Source organism: Carcharhinus amblyrhynchos, chromosome 24 (genome assembly GCF_965287045.1).
Source record: "Carcharhinus amblyrhynchos chromosome 24, sCarAmb.v2.hapA, whole genome shotgun sequence".
Lineage (NCBI taxonomy): Eukaryota > Metazoa > Chordata > Chondrichthyes > Carcharhiniformes > Carcharhinidae > Carcharhinus > Carcharhinus amblyrhynchos.
The window spans coordinates 46,056,895-46,084,278 of NC_137347.1; the positions used below are offsets into that span (position 1 = coordinate 46,056,895).

General features: G+C 43.9%; 1 protein-coding gene across 1 annotated transcript in view; it reads right to left on the reverse strand.

The window, feature by feature from the left end:
• Positions 1-27,384, reverse strand: part of LOC145358034 (alpha-taxilin-like) — a 95,032-nt gene that overhangs the window by 12,845 nt on the left and 54,803 nt on the right. The window contains exons 5-9 of the mRNA XM_080211741.1: positions 20,988-21,182; positions 7,353-7,472; positions 4,397-4,471; positions 3,568-3,660; positions 2,211-2,306 (exon numbers count right to left, since the gene is read on the reverse strand). Of these exons, the coding sequence (XP_080067867.1) occupies positions 2,211-2,306; positions 3,568-3,660; positions 4,397-4,471; positions 7,353-7,472; positions 20,988-21,182 (579 nt within the window). The remainder of the gene's footprint in view (positions 1-2,210; positions 2,307-3,567; positions 3,661-4,396; positions 4,472-7,352; positions 7,473-20,987; positions 21,183-27,384) is intronic.

The following is a 27,384-nucleotide window of genomic DNA, read 5'->3' on the forward strand; positions in this document are numbered from 1 at the left end:
TTTACAGAGGAATGAGACAAAATATTGTTAAAACTGGAGACAGAGGAGACAATAAATTGAAAGGGAGTTGGTACTGGAAAGGCTGGCTATGCTTAGAGCTAACAGTTCACCTGGCCCAAATGGCTTGCATACCAGGTTGCCTAAAGAAATGGAGATAGGGGAAGGGCCCCAGGACGGAGAGAGAACAGTTACATAGATTTAATTTTGATTCAATATCGTCACATGTATTATTATATAGTTAGAAGTATTGTTTCTTGCATGCTATACAGACAAATCATACCGCACATAAAAAAGGAAAGGAGAGTGTGCAGAGTGTCGTCTTAAAAACATAGAAACTAGAAGCTGGAGGACGCCACTCGGCCCTTTGAGCCCGCTCTGCCATTCACTTTGATCATGGCTGATCATCAAATTCAATATCCTGATTCCCCCCTCACCATATCCCTCGAGCTCCTAGAGCTATATCTAATTTCTTCTTGAAATCAGCCATTTTGGCCTCAACTACATTCTGTGGTAGTGAATTCCACACATTGGGTCGAGGCTGAGAGGGTGAGGAGAGGTCTGGTTGGCTGACTCAAAAGGAATCCCACGGGGAGTTGTTGTTATACATACACCACGAGAGGCAGTTAATGGGGGAATCCCATGCAGGGGTCCAGGCCATGGGATCTTACATAGTTACCCAGAAGTTAGAAGAGGTATGCTTCTAATTTCTTTCTGAATAAGCATCGGTGTAACACAGATAGAACTATCTGAAGTTTATGATTTAAGTCATGTTTTTTGGATGGTTTGCCATGCAACGCAATTGCCCACAGGAAGTTTGCACCTCTGGGCAACTGCCTTGCAAACCCCCACCTGAAGCTTTTTGAAGGATTCTCCAGCACACCTCTGGGCTATCTCCCAATTCTGATGCTAGGGAGCACAGAAGTCACAGTCCATTGAATGAGATTTTGAGCTTCATAAATAAAAGCTTTGAATACAAAAGCAGGGAAATTCTGAAACTTCATAAAGCTCTAGTTAGGCCCAACCAGACTATTGCATCCAGTTCTGGTCACCACACCTTTGGAAGGATATGCGGGTCCTTGAATGGATGAAGAGATCTACCAGAATGGTTTTGGGGATAGGTGATTTTAGTTACAAAGTTAGATTGGCAAAAATGAGGTTGCTGTCCTTGAAGCAAAAGGAGGCTGAGGGGGAGATTTGATGGAGGTGTACAAGATTATGACATGTTAAGAACAAAGAACAGTACAGCACAGGAACAGGCCCTTCGGCCCTCCAAGCCTGTGCCGCTCATGCGTCCAATAGGACCATTTGTTTGTATTCCTCTATTCCCAGTCTGTTCATGTGGCTAAGTCTTAAATGATCCCAGAGTGTCCGCCTCAACCACCTTGTTTGCCAGCGCATTCCAGGCCCCCACCACACTGTGTAAAATACATCCCCCTGACATCTGTGTTGAACCTTGCCTCCTTAGCCTTGAACTTGTGAGCCCTTGTGTTTGTCACCTCCAACCTGGGAAAAAGCTTCCCACTGTTCACCCTATCTATGCCCTTCACAATTTTATACACCTCTATTAGGTCACTCCTCATTCCCCATCTTTCCAGGGAGAACAATCGCAGTTTGCCCAATCTCTCCTCATAGCCAAGACCCTCCATACCAGGCAACATCCTGGTAAACCTTTTCTGTACTCTCTCCAAAGCCTCCACATCCTTCTGGTAGCATGTTTTGGCTAAGGTAGACACAGAAAAATTGTTCTCATTAGTTCATAGTACAAGGATTAGGAAACATTTAAGACTTTGGGCAAGAGATGCAGAGCTAATGTAAGGAAGAATTGCACAGAGTGGTAATGATCTGGTTCAAGAAGCTGGTGGAAGAGGAAACAATAGATTTTGAAAGGAAACTGGTTGGGTATTTCAAGTAAATAAACATGAATGGCTATGGGGATTCTAAACAGCTTTGTAGAGAGGCAGCATGGACCCAAATGGCCTCCTTCTGTGCCATTAGTGACAATATGACAGTCTGGCTTACTTCAAGTCTAAGTCCCACAAAAGAAAAGGCAGCATCTGTTAGTCTGTCTGTTTAACTTGAGCTAAAGATAAAGTGAATAGCAATCTTTAAAAAACACACAAGAATGTCCACTTAAAGACAATTAACCAGAAGATTAAGGCTAAATCAAGCTGGAATTGTTAAGCTCAAACTGGAAAAAACATATTACTTACCTCCTCTGCCATATCCAGCAGGGCTTTATTACTGCTTTCCCATCTGGTACGATACATGGTGGTCTCTTTTTCCAGCTTTTTGATCTTTTTTGTCATCTTATCATATCATATAGGTGAGAACACACATGATTCAATATTTGAAGTAATGCACTTCAAAAATATTAATGTTAAATTGCAAGTGGTGATTTCATGCAGGCAGACTAACTGCAAGAACATTACAAATATCTTGCCCTAATAGGGTGGGTGCGTAATCCTGTATATTTGGCATTACATTGTAGTAATTACAGTAAAAAAGGTGATAATTAAATCAACAATTACCTTATTGTGGTGAAGTTTTTGTTTCTAAACGTTAGCATGGTGGAAGTTATAATTACCACTTAATGGAAATTTGAATAGAGAGCAATTTATATCCAAAGACGTGCTGGCCTTGGAGAGGGTCATGAGGAGGTTCACAGAAATGACCCTGGGAATGAAAGGATTGGCATATGAAGAGTGTAAAGACTCTGGGTATGTGCTTGATGCCGTTTAAAAGGATGAAATGGGTTCTCATTGAAACTTACAGAATACTGAAAGGCCTGGATAGGTTGGATGTGGAGGAGGTGTTTTCATTAGGAGAAACAATCCTTTAGAACCGATAAGAGGAGGAATTTCTTTAGCCAGAGGGTGGTGAATCTGTGGAATTCATTGCCACAGAATGCTTTGGAGGCTGGGTCGTTCAGTGTTATTAAGACAGAGATAGGCTCTTGATTGTTATGGGGATGATGAGGCAAATGGCCTGATTCTGCTCTTATATTTTCTGGTCTTCTGGAAAACGAGAAGACAAGAACACTGAAACGACTAAATGCCAATGTTTTTACATCTTCAAGATCATTTCAGTGGTCTGAAGGCAATATTTGAGTATCAGCTTCCCAAACAGTTAAGTGGGTAAATGTAACGAATGGCAGAGTGTGAAGAACTGTAAGATTTCTACATTCAAATTAAACCTGCGCAAAGTCAGCGGTTCTTAGTTGGTGTGTGATTCAAGATATTACAATTCATGCAAATGCTCTTAGAGCAGGAAAGATGTTGGTTAAAAAAAGTTAGTATTTGTATCCTGAAACAGAAGGTTAAAAATGACTATTTATAATGCCTTTGATGAAATGAAAAGTCCCAACGGAAGCATTAAGAGTGTACTTAACTCAAGTGCTCAGAATTATAAGCGGACTAATCCGATAGTTGGTGATTTGTTCACTAACAGCAAAATGTATTAAAGGTGCAGGCTATTATACTTTCAGAAATGACAGGGAAATTAGCATAGGCTAGATAGGTCCCATGGCTCCTTACAATATGTGAAATACTGCACAACAGCAAACTTTACCTTTTCCATCTCTTGTCTGAAGGTTGTAAAAACTTCATTACTTTTTGAAAGTGTAGTTTGGAATTCTTCAAACTTTCCAGTATATAGTGCCAGCTGATAAAATATATAGCAATAAAAAAAATTTACCAGCAAAGTCATTGAACCAGTTGTGTTGTCCCAAGTAGAATAAGTTCTCAGATCCTCCTCTTTGCATGGGAATATTCTTGAGAACGTCTCAGCAGTTCCTCAACCTTAACTTCAATTTACTTAGACATTTAAAAAGAAAACTTAGAAATGCACATTTAATTAATGGTCCCTTAATAGAGAAAGCATGCAATATGTCCAACAAAATCTGAAAGAATGGATACAATTATTTACTCTTTACTTTGGGAGCAGTGACCATAATTCTATTAGTTTTAAGATAGCTATGGAGAATGAGAGGTCTGTCCCAAAAGTTAATATTCTAAATTGGGGCAAGGCCAATTTTGATTGCATCAGGCAGGAACTTCTCCACTATGCTTCCTGAAGTCAATGACAATCTTCTTTGCTTTGTTAACATTGAGGGAGAGATTATTGTCACCAGTAGCATCCTAGGAAATCTTTTCTACAGTTTTTCTAGCTTAATATCCTTTCTATAATACTTCTTAATAAATGCATCAGTTGACGGCTCAGCATACATATTTGGAACTGGGCACATGATCATACTTTTACAACTGCTAATTTTAATCTTTTACACCACGTTTACTCATTTGATACAGTAGGATAATCTAATATTTTCTCTGCAGTTTCCCTACCTTTTAAGTGCAAGAGAAAATCATATTTAGCCATGTATAATCAACAAATATCATACCTGCTGTTTCAGATGAACTTCCTGTTGCTTCATGAGCTCACACATCCTCTGGCTTTCTACTGTCTCCTTTAACAACTGAAACGAGACAAGAAACTAAATCAAAATTAAAATCCACATGAATCTTTAATGCCTGTTCTCCGATAAAATTTTAATCATATTCTGCTTTTACATTTGGTATATTTCCCATTTTTGCTTCATATCCAAGGTATGCAGCTTGAGCACACAATATACTGACTACTAAATTTGGCTGGAGCACAAAGTATTGGCCACCCTTTCCTTTACCCAAACAGGCTAAGATGCCAGGGTCCTCCAAGTAGTACAAATAATCCCATCTAATTAAACCTTTCTGTTCAAAAACGGGTGTAAGGCTAAAGCCAGCATGTACAGACCAGTTTGACTTCAGTGGTAGGGAAACTTCTGGAAATTATTGTTTGGGGCAAAATCACTTGTCACTTAGATAATAAGGAAACAAGGAAATAAGTTCAAAGTTGTACAGGATAGGGGGATTGGGCATGCTAAATTGCCCCCTAGTGTCCAAAGATGTGTTAGTTAGGTGGATCAGCCATGGTAAATATGAGGGGGATAAATGGGGGCAGGGGCTGGGTAAGATGCTCTGTCAGAGAGTTGGTGCTGACTTGTTGGGCCAAATGACCTCCTTATGCGCTGTAGGGATTCTATGGATTCTGTAAAAACCAGTACAGATTCAATTAGCAAGTTTAACTAAGTCACTGGAGTTTTGTTTTGAGGTGGTAACAGAGAAATTTAATAAGGCCAATGCTGTTGCTGTAATATATGTGGATTTTCAAAAGGCATTTCACACAGTACCAAACAGATGTGTGCAAAATTCCAGCTGATGGAATGAAAAAGAAAGTAGGCACTTGGATAAGAAACTGAGTGTTAGGAAACTGGTGATAAATGGGTGTCTTTCAGATTGAAGGAAGGTTTACAATGGAGCTCCCCAGGTCAATGTTGGGATCCTTGCTCTTCCTGATATATATCAATGACCTAGATATTGTGTTGTTCAGGGTATGATTTTAAAATATGCAGTCATGAAGATTGGAAATGTTGTCAACTGTGATGAGGATAGTCATGAACTTCAAAAGACAGACATGTTGGTGAATTGGTGGATGTGTTGCAACTATAGTCCAATGCAGAGAAGTGAGAGGTGATTCATTTTATTGGAAAGAATATGGAGAGGCAATATAAGAACATAAGTAGGAGCAGAAGTAGGCCATCTAGCCCTTCGAGCCTGCCCCGCCATTCAGTAAGATCATGGCTGATCTGAAGTGGATCAGTTCCACTTTCTCCCATAACCCTTAATTCCCTTGTCTATCAAAAACCTATCTACCCGTGACTTAAATATACTTAGTGAGGTAGCCTCCACCACTTCAACGGGCAGAGAATTCCAGAGATTCACCACCCTTTGAGTGAAGACGTTCCTCCTCAACTCTGATCTAAACTGCCCCCCCGCCACCCCCATCTTGAGGTTGTGCCCTTGAGTCCTACTATCCTTTCTAAGCGGGAAGAATCTCTCTACCTCTACCCTATCCATCCCCTTCACTATCTTATACGTCTCTATAAGATCCCCCCTCATCCTTCTGAACTCCAACGAGTACAGACCCAGTCAACTTAGTCTCTCTTCATAGTCCAAGCCCCTCATCTCCGGTATCAGCCTAGTGAACCTCCTCTGCACTCCCTCCAAGGCCAATTTATCCTTCCGCAAGTATGGAGACCAAAACTGCACACAGTACTCCAGCTGCAGCCTCACCAGTACCCTGTGCAGTTGCAGCAAGACTTCCCTACTTTTATATTCTAATCCCCTCACTATAAAGGCCAACATTCCATTCACCTGCTGCACCTGCAGACTGGGTTTTTGTGACTCTGCACAAGGACCCCCAGGTCCCTCTGCACTGTAGCATGCTGCAGCTTTTTGCCTTTTAAATAATAATCCCTCCTACTATTATTTCTGCCAAAGTGGAGGCAGGCTTCCACTTGTGGAGGCTACCAGGCCTATCTATAACTCTCAATGCCATTAAATTCCACGTACTTATCCAGAGGTCTCTTAAAAGACCCCAGCAAGTTTGCCTCTACCACCACCGACGGCAGCCAATTCCACTCACTCACCACCCTGAGTGAAAAACTTACCCCTGACATCTCCTCTGTACCTGCTCCCCAGCACCTTAAACCTGTGTCCTCTCGTAGCGACCATTTCAGCCCTGGGAAATAGCCTCCGAGAATCCACCCTATCTATTCCTCTCAACATTTTATAAACCTCTATCAGGTCACCTCTCAATCTTCGTCTCTCCAGGGAGAGGAGACCAAGCTCCCTCAACCTATCATAAGGCATGCCTCCTAATCCAGGCAACATCTTCGTAAATCTCTTCTGCACCCTCTCAATAGCTTCCACATCATTTTTGTAGTGAGGCGACCAGAACCGCGCACAGTACTCCAAGTGGTGTCTGACAATGGTGTTATAAAGTTGCAGCATTACCTCCCAACTCCTAACCTCAATCTCTCGATTAATGAAGGCTAGCACACCACACGCCTTCTTGGCCACATCCTCCACCTGCGAGGCCGATTTAAGAGTCCTTTGGACCCGGACCCCAAGATCCTTCTGATCCTCAACACTGCTAAGAGTCCTACCCTTGGTATTGTACTCCTTCATCCCACTGGACCACTACACATTTATCCGAGTTGAAGTCCATCTGCCACTTCTCTGCCCAGTCTTGCATCCTACCAATGTCTCACTGCAACTTCTGATATCCCTCCAGACTATCCACAACACCACCAACCACCAGCTTTCAACCACCCTTCCAAATATTTTGTTGCATAGTCTGGTGAAAGGCTTAGTTTGATTGCTTTATATTGCCGAATCAGCACATTCAATCGTGGAATGGAGAATAATGACCCAAACTGGGAAGGGAGGAATAAAAAATTGAAGAATTTAAGAACTCACATATTCTTTTTCTTTCTGGTGCCTCTCCTCTGCATCTTTCAACAGTTCCTGCGCTTGCTGAAGTTTGGCATCAATGAGTTGTTGCTGCAAGTCTTTGTGCTTAAATACCTTGTCAATGTGCTGTGGAAAGATTATGGTTTCAATGTTTAATGAAAAAAAAGTGATATTAAATCAATTGGTGATTTCCCAAATACTGCTGAAAGAAACAACACGTCATCAAAACATTTCATATTGCACTCATCAGAATTGCTTGCAAGAATTTTCTAACTATAACAGAGGAACAACAAATTTATAGTGAATGACAAGAGAATGATGATTGTTTGGCAAATGGACCCAGATTGGTGGAGGTGTTACTATGGTGAATGTAACATGAAACAGTTAACTGCCCAGCTCTGCTCAAATTCAAACTGGGCACTCGACATTGGTCATAGCATTGCCCAGGGAATGAACCAGGAACTTTGTTTTGTTTAGTTGATAAAGTTGCAACGTGCGAACGTGTTCCTTCTGTCCACAAAGGACAAGGACCTGTTTCTTTAAGAATTGCACTGAAAGCCAATTTAAAATCATCACTCAGGCTTCCAGTGTTGCTCTCTTACATATGCCATATGTCCACACACAGCCCTATTCTTTGCAGACAGAAGGAACATGTCCACATATTCTGGTTCATTACTTGGCAATTGCCTTTGCCAAAGTTGGCCTGCCCAGTTTGAATTTGAACATAGAACATAGAACATAACAGCGCGATACAGGCTCTTCGGCCTTTGATGTTATGCCGACCTGCGAAAACCAATCTAAAGCCCATCTAACCTATACTATTCCGATATCACCCATGTGTTTATCCAATGACCATTTAAATACCCTTAATGTTGGCGAGTCCACTACTGTTGCAGGCAAGTCATCCCACACCCTTACTTCTGAGTAAAGAACCTACCTCTGACATCTGTCCTATATCTATCACTCCTCAATTTAAAGCTATGTCATGCTAGCCATCACCACCTGAGGAAAAAGGCTCACTGTCCACTCTATATAATCCTCTGATTATCTTGTATGCCTCTATTAAATCATCTTTTAACCTTCTTCTCTCTAACGAAAACAGCCTCAAGTCCCTCAGCCTTTCCACCATATCAGGCAACATCCTGGTAAATCTCCTCTGTACCCTTTCCAATGCTTCCGCATCCTTCCTATAATGTGGCAACCAGAACTGTACGCAATACTCCAAGTGTGGCCGCACCAGAGTTTTGTACAGCTGCAACATGACCTCATGGCTTCTATAGGTATGTCAAGAATAAAAGATTGGTTAGGGCAAGATTAGGGCCAGTCAGAGACAGTAGTGGGAAGTTGTGCGTGGAGCCTGAAGAGATAGGAGAGGTGCTAAATGAATATTTTTCGTCAGTATTCATGCAGGAAAAAGTCAATGCTGTCGAGGAGAACACTGAGATACAGGCTTTTAAAGTAGACAAGGTTGAAGTACTAAGGAGGAGGTGTTAGCAATTCTTCAGCGTATGAAAATAGATAAGTCCCCTGGGCCGGATGGGATTTACCGTAGGATTCTTTGGGAGGCGAGGGAGGAGATTGCAGAGCCTTTGGCTTTGATCTTCATGTCGTCATTGGCTACAGGTGTAGTGCCAGAAGACTGGAGGATAGCAAATGTTGTCCCCTTGTTCAAGAAGGGGAGTAGAGACCATCCTGGGAGTTATAGGCCAGTGAGCCTTAATTCTGTTGTCGGCAAAGATTTGGAAAGAATTAGAAGGGATAGGATTTATAATCATCTAGAGAGAAATAAATTGATTAGGGATAGTCAACATGGTTTTGTGAAGGGTAGGTCGTGCCTCACAAACCTTAGAGTTTTTTGAAAAGGTGACTTAAAGAGGTGAACGTAAGAACAAGGGTAAGGTGGATAAGGGTAAGGCAGTTGACGTGGTGTAGATGGATTTTAGCAAAGCGTTTGATAAGGTTCCTCATGGTAGGCTACTGCAGAAAATGCAGATGCATGGGATTGAGGGTGATTTAGCAGTTTGGATCAGGAATTGGCTAGCTGATAGAAGACAGAGGGTGGTGGTTGATGGGAAATATTCAACCTGGAGTTCAGTTACAAGTGATGTATCACAGGGATCTGTTTTGGGGCCACTGCTGTTTGTCACTTTTATAAATGACCTAGATGAGGGTGTAGAAGGATGGGTTAGTAAATTTGCTGATGACAACAAAGTCGGAGGAGTTGTAGACAGTGAGGATGGATGTTACAGTTTGCAGAGGGACATAGATAAGCTGCAGAGCTGGGCTGAGAGGTGGCAAATGGAGTTTAATGCGGAAAAGTGTGATGTGATTCACTTTGGTAAGAGTAACAAGAAGTACAGAATATAGGGCTAATGGAAGGACTCTTGGTAGTGTCAACAAGCAGAGAGATCTCGGTGCATATATCCCTGAAAGTTGGCACCCAGGTTGAGAAGGTTGTTAAGGCGGCATACGGTGTGTTAGCTTTTATTGGTAGAGGGATTGAATTTCGGAGCCATGAGGTCATGTTGCAACTGTACAAAACTCTGGTGCGGCCGCACTTGGAGTATTGCGTACAGTTCTGGTCACCGCATTACGAGAAGGATGTGGAGGCATTGGAAAGGGTGCAGAGGAGGTTTACCAGGATGTTGCCTGGTATGGTGGGAAGGTCTTATGAGGAAAAGCTGAGAGACTTAAGGTTGTTTTCGTTAGAGAGAAGAAGGTTGAGAGGTGACCTAATTGAGCCATACAAGATGATCAGAGGGTTAGATAGGGTGGATAGTGAGAGCCTTTTTCCTCGGATGGTGATGGCTAACACGAGGGGACATAGCTTTAAATTAAGGGGTGGTAATGATAGGACGGATGTCAGAGGTAGGTTCTTTACTCAGAGTAGTAAGGGCGTGGAATGCCCTGCCTGCAGCAATTGTGGACTTGCCAACTTTAAGGGCGTTCAAATGGTCAGTGGATAGGCATATGGATAACGGGCGGCACGGTAGCACAGTGGTCAGCACTGCTGCTTCACAGCTCCAGGGACCTGGGTTCGATTCCCGGCTCGGGTCACTGTCTGTGTGGAGTTTGCACATTCTCCGTGTCTGCGTGGCTTTCCTCCAGGTGCTCTGGTTTCCTCCCACAGTCCAAAGATACGTGAGTTAGGTTGATTAGCCATGTTAAATTGACTGTAAATGCATAGGTTAGGGGATTAGCGGGTAAAATATGTATGGATTGGGGTAGGACCTGGGTGGGATTGTGGTCGCTGCAGACTCGATGGGCCGAAGGGCCTCTTTCTGTACTGTAGGATTTCTATTGGAATAGTTTAGGTTAAAGGGTCATTAGATTGGTTCCACTGGTTGGTGCAGAGGGCCGAAGGTCCTGTACTGTGCTGTAATGTTCTATGTTCTAAACTCAATCGCTCTACCAATAAAAGCTAACACACCGTATGCCTTCTTAACAACCCTATCAACCCAAGTGCCAATTTTCAGGGATGTATACACGTGGACACCGAGATCTCTCTGCTCATCCACAATACCGAGTATCTTACCATTAGCCTAGTACTCTGTATTCTCCTTCCAAAGTGAATCACCTCTCACTTTTCTGCATTAAACTCCATTTGCCACCCCTCAGCCCAGCTCTGCAGCTTATCGATGTCCCTCTGTAACCTGCAACATCCTCCCACACTGTCCACAACTCCCGACTGTGCATTCCACAAATTTACTGACCCATCCTTCCGTGCCCTCATCCAGGTCATTTATAAAATGACAAACAGCAGTGGCCCTAAAACAGATCCTTGCAGTACACCACGAGTAACTAAACCCCAGCATGAACATTTCCCATCAACCACCACCCTCTGTCTTCTTACAGCTAGCCAATTTCTGATCCAAACCGCTAAATGATCCTCATTCTCATGCCTCTGTATTTTCTGCAATAGCATACCACGGGGAACATTATCAAACGTTTTACTGAAAACCATATACACCACATCAACTGCTTTACCCTCATCAGCCTCTTTGGTTACCTTCTCAAAGAACTCAGTAAGGTTTGTGAGACACAACCTACCCTTCACAAAACCGTGCTGACTATCCCTAATCAAATTATCCCAAATCAAACAAGGCTAAGCAGTTAACTGTTCCATGCCACATTCTCCATGAGTTAATTTGTTAACGAGTCAGCATTCTCTTCTCATGCACTATACAATGTTAGAAGTTTCTTGAGTTACTCCGAAAACTGCAAAATGTCAAGCTTTGATAGCATGCCTTTTTTCAAGCAATACCCGCATTCTGTACTACCAAACAATAAATTCCCAAATATGTTATTTCAAGTGTGCATTCACCACATCATTATTATGAATAGTTTCTAAATGCCATAAGTACTGCTCTAAACCAACAGAGAGTGTATTTGATTGCAGCAAACAATGCCTCTGCTACATTCGAGTTCATACTTTACATGGAACCTTTACAGATTAAAGAGGTGGTGGTGCTGGCTGTCTTGAGGCAAATCAGAGTGGATAAACCCCCAGGACCAGACAGGGTATTCCCATGGACCTTGAGGGAGGCTAGTAGTGGACTTGCAGGGGCCCTGACAGACATATTTAAAATGTCAGTATTCATGGGAGAGGTGCCAGATGATTGGAGGGTGGCTCGTGTTATTCCGTTGTCTAAAAAAGGTTCCAAAAGAAATCCGGGAAATTATAGGCCAGTAAGTTTGATGCCGGTGGTGGGCAAGTTATTGGAAGGTGCGATAAGGAATAGGATCTACAAATATTTGTAGAGACAGGGACTTATTAGGGAGAGTCAACATGGCTTTGTACGTGATTGGTCATGTTTGACCAACATATTAGTGTTTTTCGAGGTGGTTACCAGGAAAGTGGATAAAGGGAAGGCAGTGGATGTTGTCTACCTGGATTTTAGCAAGGCCTTTGACAAGGTCCCTCATGGGTTCAGTCGCTAGGTATACAATGGGGAGGTAGTAAATTGGATTAGACACTGGCTCAATGGAAGAAGCCAGAGAAGGGTTGCAGAGGATTGCTTCTGAGTGGAGGTCTGTGACTAGTGGCGCGCCGCAGGGATCGGTGTTGGGTCCATTGTTGTTTGTCATCTATATCAATGATTTGGATGATAATGTGGTAAATTGGATCATCAAATTTGCTGACGATAGAAAGATTGGAGGTGTAGTGGACAGTGAGGAAGGTTTTCAAAGCTTAGAGGGATTTGGACCAACTAGAAAAATGGGCTAAAAACGGCAAATGGAATTTAATGCAGACAAATGAGGTATTGCACTTTGGAAGGACAAACCAAAGTAGAACGCACAGGGTAAATGGTAGGACTCTGAAGAGTGCAGTTGAACAGAGGGATCTGGGAATACAGGTACAGAATTCCCTAGAAGTGACGTCACAGGTGGATAAGGTCGTAAAGAGTGCTTTTGGTACATTGGCCGTTATAAATCAGAATATCGAGTACAAAAGTTGGAGTGTTATGGTAAAGTTATATAAGGCATTGGTGAGGCCTAATTTAGAGTATTGTGTACAGTTTTGGTCACCTAGTTACAGGAAGGATGTAAATAAGGTTGAAAGAGTGCAGAAAAGGTTCACAAGGATGTTGCCGGGACTTAAGAAGCTGAGTTACAGGGAGAGATTGAATACGTTAGGACTTTATTCCCTGGAGTGTAGAAGGATGAGGGGAGATTTGATAGAGGTGTATAAGATTTTGATGGGTATAGATAGAGTGAATGCAAGCAGGCTTTTTCCACTGAGGCTAGGGGAGAAAAAAACCAGAGGGCATGGGTTAAGGGTGAAAGGAGAAAAGTTTAAAGGGAATATTAGGGGGGGCTTCTTCACAGAGTGGTGGGAGTGTGGAATGAGCTGCCGGATAAAGTGGTAAATGCGGGGTCACTTAACATTTAAAAAAACTTGGACGGGTACATGAATGAGAGGGGTGTGGAGGGATATGGTCTAAGTGCAGGCCAGTGGAACTAGGCAAAAAATGGTTCAGCACAGACAAGAAGGGCCAAAAGGCCTGTTTCTGAGCTGTAATTTTCTATGGTTCTATATAGGTCACTCCTAACTCAGACCCACATTGAAAGGGAAAACTGTCATCACTATATTTTGGCCCACTGATCTTATCAAGTACCCCTGTGATCTTCCTGAAAGGTGATGCAGCATACAGTTATCGGACCATGATTCAGCCAAACACGTTTTCAAAAACTTAACATTCGTAACAATGTGCTGCACACTGACAGTAGCTAACAACCTAACTATTAAATGGACGAGATCTTAAAGGGGAGAATCTATCTCCATTTGGATAGGCAAGGTTTGACCAAGGATAGTCAGCATGATTTTGTCAGAGGGAGGTCATGCCTAACAAATTTGATTGAATTTTTTGAGCATGTAGCCAATTGTGTGCACAAGGGTAGTACGGTTGATGTACTTTAAAATTGGCCGGATGGTTAACAGTGAGGTTGAGTGATTTGGGTTACAGGAAGATATGGACGACGTGGTCAAATGGGCAGATAAGTGGCAGATGTAATTTAACCCTGAAAAGTGTGAGGTGTTGCACTTTGGAAGAAATAATTTGACAAGGAAGTATACCATGAAAGGTCTGACACTGGGAGGTTTCGAAGAACAAGGGACCTTGATGTGTTTGTCCATAGATCTGATGGTGGAAAGCCAGGTTAATAGGGTGGTAAAAAAGACATATGGCACACTCACCTTTATTAATCAGGGTATAGATCACAAAAGCAGAGGGATCATGATGGAGTTGTATAGAACTTTGGTGAGGCTACTGCTGGAGTACTGTGTGCAGTTTTGCTCACCACATTATAGGAAGGACGTGATTGCATTGAGGGTTTGCAGAGGAGTTTCACCAGGATGCTGTCTGGGATGGAACATTTAAGTTATGGGGAGAGGTTGGATAGGCTTGGATTGTTTTCTCTGGAGCAGAGAAGACTGAGGGGCGACCTGATAGAGGTGTTCAAGATTATAAGGGGCATGAACAGAGTGGGTAGGGAATAGCTGTTCCCCTTGGTTGAAGGGTCAGTTAAAAGTGACGGGTGGGAGGTTTAGCAGGGGTTTGACAAAAAACATTTTTACTCAAAGGGTGATGATGGTCTGGAATGTACTGGCTGGGAGGGTGGTGGAGCTGGGATGCATCACATCTTTTTAAAAGTACTGGGGTAAGTACTGGCATGCCATAACATTCAAGGTTACAGGCCAAATGCTGGCAAGTGGGATTAGGTGGGCAGGTCATGGCATTTCACAGAACATAGAACATTACAGCACAAACAGGCCCTTTGGCCCACAAGTTGCGCCGATCACATCTAAACTTACCAAGCCATAGAACTATCTGTAACTCCCAATCCCATTAGATCCCATATACTCATCCAGAAGTCTTTTTAAAAAACCCAGTGAGTTCGCCTCTACTACCACTGACGGCAGCCAATTCCACTCACTCACCACCTTCTGAGTGAAAAACTTACCCCTAACATCTCCTCTGTACTTGCTTCCTCATTGTTCCTGAGGAGCAGTATCGAGAGGCAGCGATTTTTGGGCGTGTGAGGAGGCAGCAAAAAGGTACATTTTTCTGTTTATATTGTTTAACTTCTTATTTATAGTTTTAAAGTCGCGAGTTTCGGCGTTTTTTTTTAAATTAGTTAGAAACCGGAAGTCGTCACTAGGACGCTTGCCGGTAGTTGTAGTTTTTTTTCCCCTCGGGCCCCTAACCCTATAAATTAGTGCAGAGAGGATACCCGATCCTCTACACTGGTAGAGAATCCCACCCTCCCACCTCCTCTAACCTAATTATAAGTGTGGGGGAAGTTTTTTTTATATTTTTATTTTTCTGCTGGTAATTGTTTCAGGAATGGCAGTTCAGGCAGTAAGCTGCATCTCCTGTGGGATGTATGTGGTGAGGGACTCTAGTAGTGTTTCAGATGACTTTACTTGTAGGAAGTGTGTTAGATTGCAGCTTCTGGAGGAGCGTGTAAAGGAGCTGGAGGTGGAATTAGAGGAACTCCGCATAATTCGGGAGGCGGAGGAGGACATCGATAGGAGTTATAAGAAGATAGTCACTCCTAGAAATGAGTCTTGGGTCACTGCCAGGAAGAGGGGAAAGAAGCAATTGGGGGGACAATCCCCTGGGGCTGTTCCCCTCCAAAATGGGTTTTCGGTCCTGGAGGCTACAGTTGAGGAGGAATCAACTGGGGATAACCGAAGGGAGCAGGTCTCTGGGGGTGAGCCTAGTGTGAAAGCTCAGGTGGTTAGGGGATGTAAAAGATTGGGCCTCGTGACTGGGGACTCTACAGTTAAGGGGACGGATAGGAGAGTTGGAAGTAATGGTAGGGACTCGGGGCTGGTGTGTTGCCTACCAGGGGCTGGGGTCTGGGATGTATCAGAAAGGGTATTCAGGACTCTTAGGGGAGAGGGAGATCAACCCCAAGTTATAGTTCATGTGGGGACGCATGACATAGGGAGGTTAAGGGAAGGGGATATTAAGCAGAGATTTATGGAGTTGGGGTGGAAACTAAAAGGCCAAGTCTGATAGAGTGGTTATCTCCGGACTCTTGCCTGTGCCACGGGATAGTTTAGACAGGAATAGAGAGAGGGAAAGTTTGAACTCGTGGCTGAGGGGATGGTGGAGGAGGGAGGGGTTCAGGTACTTGAGCAATTGGGGCTCGTTCTGGGGAAGGTGGGACCTCTATAAGAGTGATGGTCTACACCTGAATCAGAGGGGAACCAATATCCTGGGGGGTAAATTTGCTAAGGCTATGCAGGGAGGTTTAAACTGATTCGGAGGGGGGGTGGGATCCTGAGTAGAGGGGGTGAAAGTGAGGGGGGCATAGATGGGGACTGCAATGCACGGCATCGTGGGGCTGGGGCGGAGCAGGGTTTGAAATGCGTATACTTTAATGCGAGGAGTATTTGCAATAAAGTGGATGAACTTGCAGCATGGATCAGTACCTGGGACTTTGATGTTGTGGCCATTTCAGAGACATGGATAGAGCAGGGTCAGGAATGGTTGCTGCAGGTCCCAGGGTTCAAATGCTTTAGTCGGAGTAGAGAAGGAGGTAGAAGGGGGGGAGGGGTAGCATTATTGGTCAAGGACTGTATCACAGTGTCAGAGAGGAAGTTTGATGAGGACTTGTCTGTTGAGGTAGTATGGGCGGAAATTAGAAATAGGAGAGGAGAGGTCACCCTGTTGGGAGTCTTTTATAGACCTCCTAAAAGTTCTAGAGAGGTTGAGGAAAGGATTGCGGAGACAATCCTGGTTAGGAGTGGAAGTAATAGGGTAATTGTTATGGGGGACTTTAACTTTACTAATATTGATTGGAATTGCTATAGCTCTAGCTCGTTAGAGGGGTCAGTTTTTGTACAAAGCGTGCAGGAGGGTTTTTTGAGTCAGTATGTAGATAGGCCAACTAGAGGTGAGGCTATATTGGATTTGGTGCTGGGAAATGAGCCAGACCAGGTGCTAGACTTGGAAGTTGGTGTGCATTTTGGTGATAGTGACCACAATTCGGTTACGTTCACCTTAGTGATGGAAAGGGATAGGCATGAACCTCGGGCCAGTAGTTTTAGCTGGGGGAAGGGTAATTATGAGGCCATTAGGAGAGAATTAGGAAGCATAGGTTGGACTAGGAGATTACAGGGACTGGGAACGTCCGAAATGTGGAGTTTTTTTCAAGGAGCAGCTACTGCGAGTCCGTGATAGGTATGTCCCTGTCAGGCAAGGAGGATTTGGTAGGGCTAGGGAACCGTGGTGCACTAAAAAAGTTGACTCGTTGGTTAAAAAGAAAAAGGAGGCTTATGTTCGGATGAGACTTGAGGGCTCGGGTAGTGCACTAGAAAACTTTAGATTGGCTAGCAGGGAGTTGAAGAGTGAGTTAAGAAGGGCTAAAAGAGGACATGAGAAGACTTTGGCTGATAGGATTCTCCTTAATCCTAAGGCGTTCTATAGGTATGTCAAGAACAGAAGGTTGGTTAGGGCAAGATTAGGGCCAGTTATAGACAGCAGAGGGAAGTTGTGTGGAACTGAAAGAGATTGGAGAGGCATTGAACCAATATTTCTCTTCGGTGTTCACGCAGGGGGACAAGAATATAGCTGAGGAGGACACTGGGTTGCAGGGGAGTAGAATAGACAGTATTACAGTTGATAAGGAGGATGTGCTGGATATTCTTGAGGGTTTGAAAATGGATAAGTCCCCTGGTCCGGATGGGATTTACCCTAGGATTCTCTGGGAGGCAAGAGAAGTGATTGCAGAGCCTCTGGCTCTGATCTTCAGGTCGTCGTTGGCCTCTGGTATAGTACCGGAAGATTGGAGGACAGCGAATGTTGTCCCATTGTTTAAGAAGGGGAACAGAGACTTCCCCAGGAATTATAGACCGGTGAGTCTCACTTCTGTTGTGGGCAATGTTTTAGAAAAAATTATTAGGGATAGGATTTATAGTTATTTGGAGAGTAATGAATTGATTGGAGATAGTCAGCATGGTTTTGTAGCGGGTAGGTCGTGCCTTACTAACCTTATTGAGTTTTTTGAGAAAGTGACCAAAGAGGTGGATGGGGGTAAGGCAGTTGACGTGGTATATATGGATTTTAGTAAGGCGTTTGATAAGGTTCACCATGGTAGGCTTCTGCAGAAAATGCAGATGTATGGGATTGAGGGTAGTCTAGGAAATTGGATCAGGAATTGGCTAGCAGATAGGAGACAGAGGGTGGTGGTTGATGGTAAATATTCGTCATGGAGTTTGGTTACGAGTGGTGTGCCTCAGGGATCTGTTTTGGGGCCACTGCTGTTTGTAATTTTTATTAATGATCTGGATGAGGGTATAGTTGGGTGGATTAGTAAATTTGCTGATGACACCAAAGTCGGAGGTGTGGTAGATTGTGAGGAAGGGTGTCATAGTTTGCAGGGAGACTTGGACAGGTTGCGGAGCTGGGCCGAGAGGTAGCGGATGGAGTTTAATGCGGAGAAGTGTGAGGTGATTCGCTTTGGTAGGAATAACAGATGTGTTGAGTGTAGGGCTAACGGGAGGACTTTGAATAGTGTGGATGAACAGAGGGATCTAGGTGTATGTGTACATAGATCCCTGAAAGTTGGGAATCAAGTAGATAAGTTTGTTAAGAAGGCATACAGTGTCTTGGCGTTTATTGGTAGGGGGATTGAATTTAGGAGTCGCAGCGTCATGTTGCAACTGTACACAACTCTGGTGCGGCCGCACTTGGAGTACTGTGTGCAGTTCTGGTCCCCACATTACAGGAAGGATGTGGAGGCTTTAGAGAGGGTGAAGTGGAGGTTTACCAGGATGTTGCCTGGTATGGAGGGGAGGTCCTATGAGGAGAGACTGAGGGATTTGGGGTTGTTTTCGCTGGAAAGAAGGCGGCTAAGAGGGGATCTTATTGAAACATATAAGATGATTAGAGGTTTAGATAGGGTGGACAGTGATAGCCTTTTTCCTCGGATGGAGAAAGCTAGCACGAGGGGGCATGGCTTTAAATTAAGGGGGGGTAGTTATAGGACGGATGTCAGGGGTAGGTTCTTTACCCAGAGGGTGGTGAGGGATTGGAATGCCCTGCCTGCTGCGGTTGTAAATGCGCCTAGTTTGGGGGCGTTTAAGAGATCCGTGGATAGGTTTATGGACGAAAAGGGATTGGTTTAGGTTAGAGGGTCATTGTTTTTTAAACTGGTCGGTGCAACATCATGGGCCGAAGGGCCTGTTCTGCGCTGTAATGTTCTATGTTCCCAGCACCTTAATTCTGCGTCCTCTCATAGTGACCATTTCAGCCCTGGGAAATAGCCTCCGAGAATTCACCCTATCTATTCCTCTCAACATTTTAAAAACCTCTATCAGGTCGCCTCTCAACCTTCGTCTCTCCAGGGAGAAGAGACCTAGCTTCCTCAATTTATCTTCATAAGGCATGCCTCCCAATCCAGGCAACATCCTTGTAAATCTCTGCACCCTCAATAGCTTCCACATCCTTCCTGTAGTGAGGTGACCAGCACTGCGCACAGTACTCCAAGTGTGGTCTGACAAGGGTCTTATAAAGTTACAGCATTACCTCCCGACTCCTAAACTCAATCCCTCGATTAATGAAGGCCAGTACACCATACGCCTTCTTGACCACATCCTCCACCTGCGAGGCCTATTTAAGAGTCCTATGGACCCAGACCCCAAGATCCTTCTGCTCCTTCATGCATCAGTGCAGGTTTGATGGGCCGATGCACTGTAGTATTTTGTGATGCTGGTCCACGAAAGATAGCACATTTGATATAATTATTCTTCTTTAAAATTACAATATAAACTGGTCAGAACACAAGGCCCCCAAGTATTAACTTCTACTTGATGGTTTCTTGCAGGCTGTGCGTGGAGTCTTCCTGGCCAAATTACTGCTTGGATAGCTCCAAATAGCCAACTCAATTTGTATTAGATTGATGTATGAAAAAATCTAAAATGCATCTCAAACACAAGAACTACCTGTTAAATGTATATGCATTTTAATTGAATGTCTTGGACCTTCAATCTTCCAGCCAGGCACATCAGTGTTCTGGAGCTATTGTACAAATCAATCCAGACTATGTGAGCATGGACTTTTCCAAAGAGGAAGCTATTTATAAACTAGCTACAGCAACACTGTGTACCGAGGCAATCACTGTGAAAATTCTTAATATTCTATTATATTAATAATATAATCTGGCCCTCATTAAATTGAGGAATTGAGTTTACAAGTAGGGAGGTAATGCTGCAACTTTATAAAGGCCCTTGTCAGACCACACTTGGAGTACTGTGCGCAGGTCTGGTTGCCTCATTACAGGAAGGATGTGGAAGCTATTGGGAGGTTGCAGAGGAGATTTACAAGGATGTTGCCTGGATTGGGAGGCATGCCTTACGAAGATAGGTTGAGGGAGCTAGGTCTCTTCTCCCTGGAGAGACGAAGGTTGAGAGGCGACCTGATAGAGGTTTATAAAATGTTGAGAGGAATAGATAGGGTGGATTCTCGGAGGCTATTTCCCAGGGCTGAAATGGTCACTATGAGAGGACACTGGTTTAAGGTGCTGGGGAGCAAGTACAGAGGAGATGTCAGGGGTAAGTTTTTCACTCAGAGGGTGGTGAGTGAGTGGAATGAGCTGCCTTCGGTGGCAGTAGAGGCAAACTCACTGGGGTCTTTTAAAAGACTTCTGGATGAGTACATGGGATTGGGAGTTACAGATAGTTCTATGGCCTGGTAGGTAGGGATACGATCGGCGCAACTTGTGGGCCGAAGGGCTGTTTGTGCTGTAGTGTTCTATGTTCTATTCTCAATAGATTCTTAGCCTCCCACTTTAGATGAGTTTGTCTTGGCAAGACAAAATAATTTAACACTTCAGAAAAATAAGGAAGTGGACTATGTAGATCCTACAGTCTGTGAACAATGACGAATTAGCAATCATTTCTCTCTGCATTTAATGCTCAACTCTCAGGTAAGGAATGGCATAAATCATTTGCAAGACAAGGTTTGTTCAGTCAATAATTGCTTAGCAACACAACGCAATTAATTATTTTAACTTCAATTATTAAATGTGACATCATGAAACATCAAAATTGCATCTGAACAATTAAAATTACAGCTTTATTTTATTCCTAGCAATTGAGCCCATGATAACATTTATAGGTCCAGTTACCTCCTCTCTCAATTCATATTGTTCAATCAATTTCTTCAGTTTCTCTGCCAGCTCCATGTTCTCTTGACGCAGTTTGGAATTCCGTTCATTATGTTGTTCCATTTGTGCCTGGATATCATTCAGAGTTATCTGGAAGTGAGAGGTAATCTCTTTCCGCTTCTCTTCCTCATCTCTTCCTCGTTGAACACCTTCCTCCTGTGTGGATATTTCCCATCATTAATTAGAATTCTAATATTTCACTATCCCAGTTAGTGATACAACAATACGTAATTGTTTGATAAGGTTTTACTAAGTGCACATTTCCTATTCTATGACAAAGACAGCAGAAGCCAGTCAGTCAGTGGAGTAAGGGCTAAAATTATTGTTTCTATTATGGAGGACTTTCAACTTCATTTGGACTGTTAGAAACATCACGCACAGGAGATGGATTCTTCATGCACCACAATAAGGGCAATTCACCAAAAAAGTCACTGCTACACATTTAATGGTCTGCAGAACACCAATAATTCAGACTGGAATAGAACTGCTTCCGAATACCTCTACTGTGGAACTTGCAGCCAAAAAGGAGCAGTGCAGGGGAGCCCAGTTTCGAAGGGAAAACAGGGGCTAGGGATGGTAAATTATAGCTTCCTGTCATCACCCACCATTCCAAAGGGAAGTCAATTTATAGATATTTAGTTTTTTAAAAAAGGAGTTAAGGTAGATCAAAGTAACAAGAATTGAAACTTTAAAATAAAAGTAAATATAAAATTAAACAATAAAAGTAATATCTCAAAGACATACTTATGTAATTAAGAAGTTCTACAAGACAACGTTAAATCCAACAGGTTTATTTGGCATCACAAGCTTTCAAAGTACTGCCCCTTCACCAGGTGAGTGAAAGCTTGTGATACCCAACTAAACCTGTTGGACTTTAACTTGGTCTTGAGACTTCTTACTGTGCCCACCCCAGTCTCACACTGGCATCTCTGAATCATGTGTAATTAAATTTTATTTGCAGGTGGTACTAGCATTTAATAAGCACAGTAAATTGCAGTACACATTGGAATTATTTCAAATTAAATAAGTAATGCAGTAAACACTTTAGTGCAAGGTATGTCAGTGCAGCTCAGCCATGAGTCATGTATAGAACATAGAACACTACAGCACAAACAGGCCCTTCGGCCCACAAGTTGCGCCGATCGCATCCATACCTACCAAGCCATAGAACTGTCTGTAACTCCCAATCCCATTAAATCCCATGTACTCATCCAGAAGTCTTTTAAAAGACCCCAGTGAGTTTGCCTTTACCACCACTGACGGCAGCCGATTCCACTCACTCACCACCCTCTGAGTGAAAAACTTACCCCTAACATTTCTGAAAGAAATGGCGGAGGTGATAGTGGATGCCTTGGTGGTTATTTTCCAGACGTCGCTGGATTCCGGGGAAGTGCCGGATGATTGGAAAACAGCTAATGTTACGCCGTTGTTTAAGAAGGGTGCCAGGCAAAAGGCGGGGAATTATAGGCCGGTTAGTTTAACGTCTGTGGTAGGTAAAATGTTAGAATCTGTCATTAAGGAGGAAATTGCAAGGCATCTTGAAGGGAATTGCTTGATAGAGCAGACGCAGCACGGTTTCATTAAAGGGAAGTCGTGTCTGACAAATTTACTGGAGTTCTATGAGGATGTGTCTAGGGCAGTGGATAGAGGAGAGCCGGTGGATGTGGTCTTTCTAGATTTTCAGAAGGCGTTTGACAAAGTACCTCACAAGAGGTTATTGCAGAAGGTCGAGGGACATGGAGTTGGGGGTAGGGTGTTAGCGTGGATAGAGGATTGGTTGTCAAATAGGAGGCAGAGAGTGGGGGTCAACGGGTGCTATTCGGATTGGCGGATGGTGACTAGTGGAGTGCCCCAGGGGTCGGTGCTGGGGCCTCAGCTTTTTACCATTTATACAGATGATCTGGAGGAGGGAACCAAGTGTAGGGTGTTGAAATTTGCTGATGACACCAAGATAGGGGGAACGGCAAATTGTGCGGAGGGTGTGGAGAGTCTGCAGAAGGATCTAGATAGGCTGGGCGAATGGGCCAGGAAATGGCAAATGGAATTTAATGTTGGCAAGTGTGAGGTGGTCCACTTTGGTAGGAAGAATGGTAGGAAGGACTATTACTTACGGGGCGAAAAACTGCAGCAGGCGACGGTGCAGAGGGACTTCGGGGTCCTTGTGCATGAGTCGCAAAAACCCAGCTTGCAAGTGCAGCAGGTGGTCAGGAAGGCGAATGGGATGCTGGCCTTCATAGCGAGGGGGATTGAATATAAAAGTAGGGAGGTCTTGCTGCAGCTGTATAGGGCATTGGTGAGGCCGCAGCTGGAGTACTGTGTGCAGTTTTGGGCACCGCACCTGCGCAAAGATATTTTGGCCTTGGAGGGAGTGCAGAGGAGGTCTACTAGGCTGATACCGGAGTTGAGGGGGTTGAGCTATGAGGAGAGGCTGAATAAACTAGGCTTGTACTCGTTAGAGTTTAGAAGAATGAGGGGAGATCTCATTGAGACGTATAAGATGATGAATGGGATGGATAGGATAGAGGTGGAGAGACTCTTCCCGCTCAAAAAAGACAGTAGGACTAGGGGGCACAGCCTCAAGATAAAAGGGAGGCGGTTTAGAACGGAGTTGAGGAGGAACTTCTTCACTCAAAGGGTGGTGAATCTCTGGAATTCTCTGCCCGTTGAAGTGGTGGAGGCTGCCTCACTAAATATTTTTAAGACGCGGGTTGATGGGTTTTTGATAAGAGAGGGGATTAAGGGTTATGGGGAGAAAGCGGGAAAGTGGAACTGAGCAGCGACAGATCAGCCATGATCTTATTGAATGGCAGGGCAGGCTCGAAGGGCTGGATGGCCTACTCCTGCTCCTATTTCTTATGTTATGTTCTTATGTTATCTCCTCTGTACTTGCTTCCCAGCACCTTAAATCTGTGTCCTCTCGTAGCGACCATTTCAGCCCTGGGAAATAGCCTCCGAGAATCCACCCTATCTATTCCTCTCAACATTTTATAAACCTTTATCAGGTCGCCTCTCAACCTTCGTCTCTCCAGGGAGAAGAGACCTAGCTTCCTCAATCTATCTTCGTAAGGCATGCCTCTCAATCCAGGCAACATCCTTGTAAATCTCCTCTGTACCCTCTCAATAGCTTCCACATCCTTCCTGTAGTGAGGCAACCAGCACTGCGCACAGTACTCCAAGTGGGGTCTGACAAGGGTCTTATAAAGTTGCAGCATTATCTCCCGACTCCTAAATTCAATCCCTCGATTAATGAAGGCCAGTACACCATACGCCTTCTTGACCACATCCTCCGCCTGCGAGGCCGATTTGAGCGTCCTATGGACCCGGACCCCAAGAAGCTTCTGCTCCTCAATACTGCTAAGACTCCTACCCTTGATATTGTACTCCTGTATCCCATTAGTCCTGCCAAAATGGACCACTACACATTTATCCACGTTGAAGTCCATCTGCCACTTCTCCACCCAGTCTTGCATCCTATCTATGTCACGCTGCAACTTCTGACATCCCTCCAGACTATCCACAACACCACCAACCTTCGTATCGTCAGCGAACTTACTAACCCATCCCTCCACTTCCTCATCCAGGTCATTTATGAAAATGACAAACAGCAAGGGTCCTAGAACAGATCCCTGGGGCACTCCATTGGTGACCGACCTCCATGCAGAAAAAGACCCATCCACAACCACTCTCTGCCTTCTGCAGGCAAGCCAGTTCTGGATCCACAAGGCCAAAGCCCCTTGGATACCATGCCCTCTCACCTTCTCAAGAAGCCTTGCATGGGGGACCTTATCAAACACCTCGCTGAAGTCCATGTAAACCACATCCACCGCTCTTCCTTTATCAATGTGTTCAGTCACATTTTCAAAGAACTGAACCAGGCTCATAAGGCACGACCTGCCCTCGACAAAGCTGTGCTGACTATTTCTGATCATTCTAAACTTCTCCAAATGCTCATAAATCTTGTCCCTCAGACATATATCCTGTGGGATGTGGAAAGTCATGTTGACAAAGTGTCCTTGATAACTACACCTGCTGCAGAAACTTGACCTCTGGGTTGTGGAGCTCAAAAGACAGGTGGATCAGGTGTTATCTGAAAGGTTGAGGATTACATACTTAGACAGGTGCTCATACTGCAGTAGAAGTGGAGAAAATGAGAGAATGGATGACTGACAGAATATCTAAGAGAAACAGGCAGGTAGTGCACAAATCCCCAAGGCTCTCACTCCCTAACTGCTTTTCCATTTTGGATACTGATAAGCAAGATGATAGCAAGAGCCAAGTTCACGGTCTAACAGGTGCCTCAGCTGCACAGAGGAGGAGGAAGAAGAGTGGAAGTGCTTTTGTGGTAGGCAGAGGGATGGGAACCGGAGGGGAAATTCAGAGTAGACAGTAGGGAAACTGGCAATGGGGAAGTTTTAATTGAAAAAGAGGATATATCAGAGAGTAGTAGTCTGTAAGTTAATGGAAAAGGTCCTGAGGGATAGGATTTATGACCGTTTGGAAAGATGCAGTTTAATCTGGGATAGTCCGCATGGATTCGTGAAGGATAAGTCTTGCCTCACAAATTTGATTGAATTCTTTGAGGAGGTAATTAAGTGTGTAGATGAAGGTAGAGCAGTTGACGTCACATACACAGATTTTAGTAAGGCGTTTGATAAGGGTGGCCATTGCCAGCTCAAGTAGTAAGGAGGTGTGGGATAGAAGGAAATTTGGCCAACTGGATAATTAACTGGCTCTCTCACAGAAGACAGAGGGTGGTGGTGGGTGGAAAATTTTCAGACTGAGACCAGTTACCAGCAGTGTACCACAGGGATCCGCTATTTGTTATTTTTTATCAATGACTTGGAGGAGAGGACTGAAGGGTGGGTCAGTAAATTTGCTGATGACACCAAGATTGGTGGAGTAGTGGATGAGGTAGAGGGCTGTTGTAGGCTGCAAAGAGATATTGATAAGCTGGACCAGAAAATGACAGATGGGGTTTAACCCTGATAAGCGTGAGGTGATTCATTTTGGTAGGACAAATTTGAATGCGGATTACAGGGTCAACGGCAGGGTTCTGAGGAATGCGGAGGAACAGAGATCTTGGGGTTCATATCCACAGATCTCTGAAGGTTGACACTCAAGTGGACAGAGCCATGAAGGAGGTCTATAGTGTGTTAATGCTTATTAACAGGGGTTTGACTTTAAAGAGCCATGGGGTTATGCTGCAACTGTACTGGACCTTGGTGAGACCACATTTGGAATATCGTGTGCAGTTCTGGTCACCTCACTATAAAGGAGGATGTGGAAGCATTGGAGAGAGTGCAGAGGAGATTTACCAGGATGTTGCTTGATTTGGCAGGTAGGTCTTATGAGGAAAGGTTGGGGGAGCTGGGGCTTTTCTCTTTAGAGTGGAGGAGGATGAGAGGCAACTAATAGAGGTTTATAAGATGATGAGGGGGATAGATGGAGTGGCTGTGCAGAGACTATTTCCTCAGGTGAATGTAGATAATAAGGGGCATAATTATAAGGTTCATGGTGGGAGATATAGGAGGGATATCCGAGGTAGGTTCTTTACTCAGAATGGTTGGGGTGTGGAAATGGACTGCCTGCTGTGATAGTGGAGTCAGACACTTTAGGAACTTTCAAGTGGTTATTGGATAGGTACACGGAGCACACCAAAACGATAGGGAGTGGGATAGCTTGATCTTGGTTTCGGACAAAGCTCGGCACAACATCGAGAGCCGAAGGGCCTGTACTGTTCTATGTTCATTTCCAGTTATTACATCCCCCTTCTCACCCTCTAAAGGACCAATGTTTACTTTAGCCACTTTTTCATTTTATATATTTGTAGAAACCTTTACTATCTGTTTTTATATTCTGAGCTAGTTTACTCTCATAATTCATCTTGCTTTTCTTTATAGCTTTTCCCATAGCTTTCTGTTGACCTTTAAAGATTTCCCAATCCCCTGGTTTCCCACTAATCTTTGCCACTTTGTATGCATTTTCTTTCAATTTGATACCCTCCTTTATTTCCTTAGATATCCATGGCTGATTATCTCTTTTTCTACAGTCCCTCCTTATCATTGGTACATACTTTTGCTTACTACTGTGAAAGATTGCTTTGAAAGTCCTCATTGTTCCTCAACTGTCCCACCATAAAGTTTTTGCTCCCAGTTTATCTTAATCAATGTCTCCCTCATCCCTTTGTAGCCTCTTTTGTTTAAGCACAAGACACTGGTATTGGATTAAGGAAGAAAGCCTTAGATCACAGCACAATACAGACAGGCTAGTCTGACGGGCAGTACAGTGCCAAATGGAGTGTAACCCTGAAAAGAGTGAGGTGATGCATTTTGAGAGGACTAACATGGCAAGGGGATAC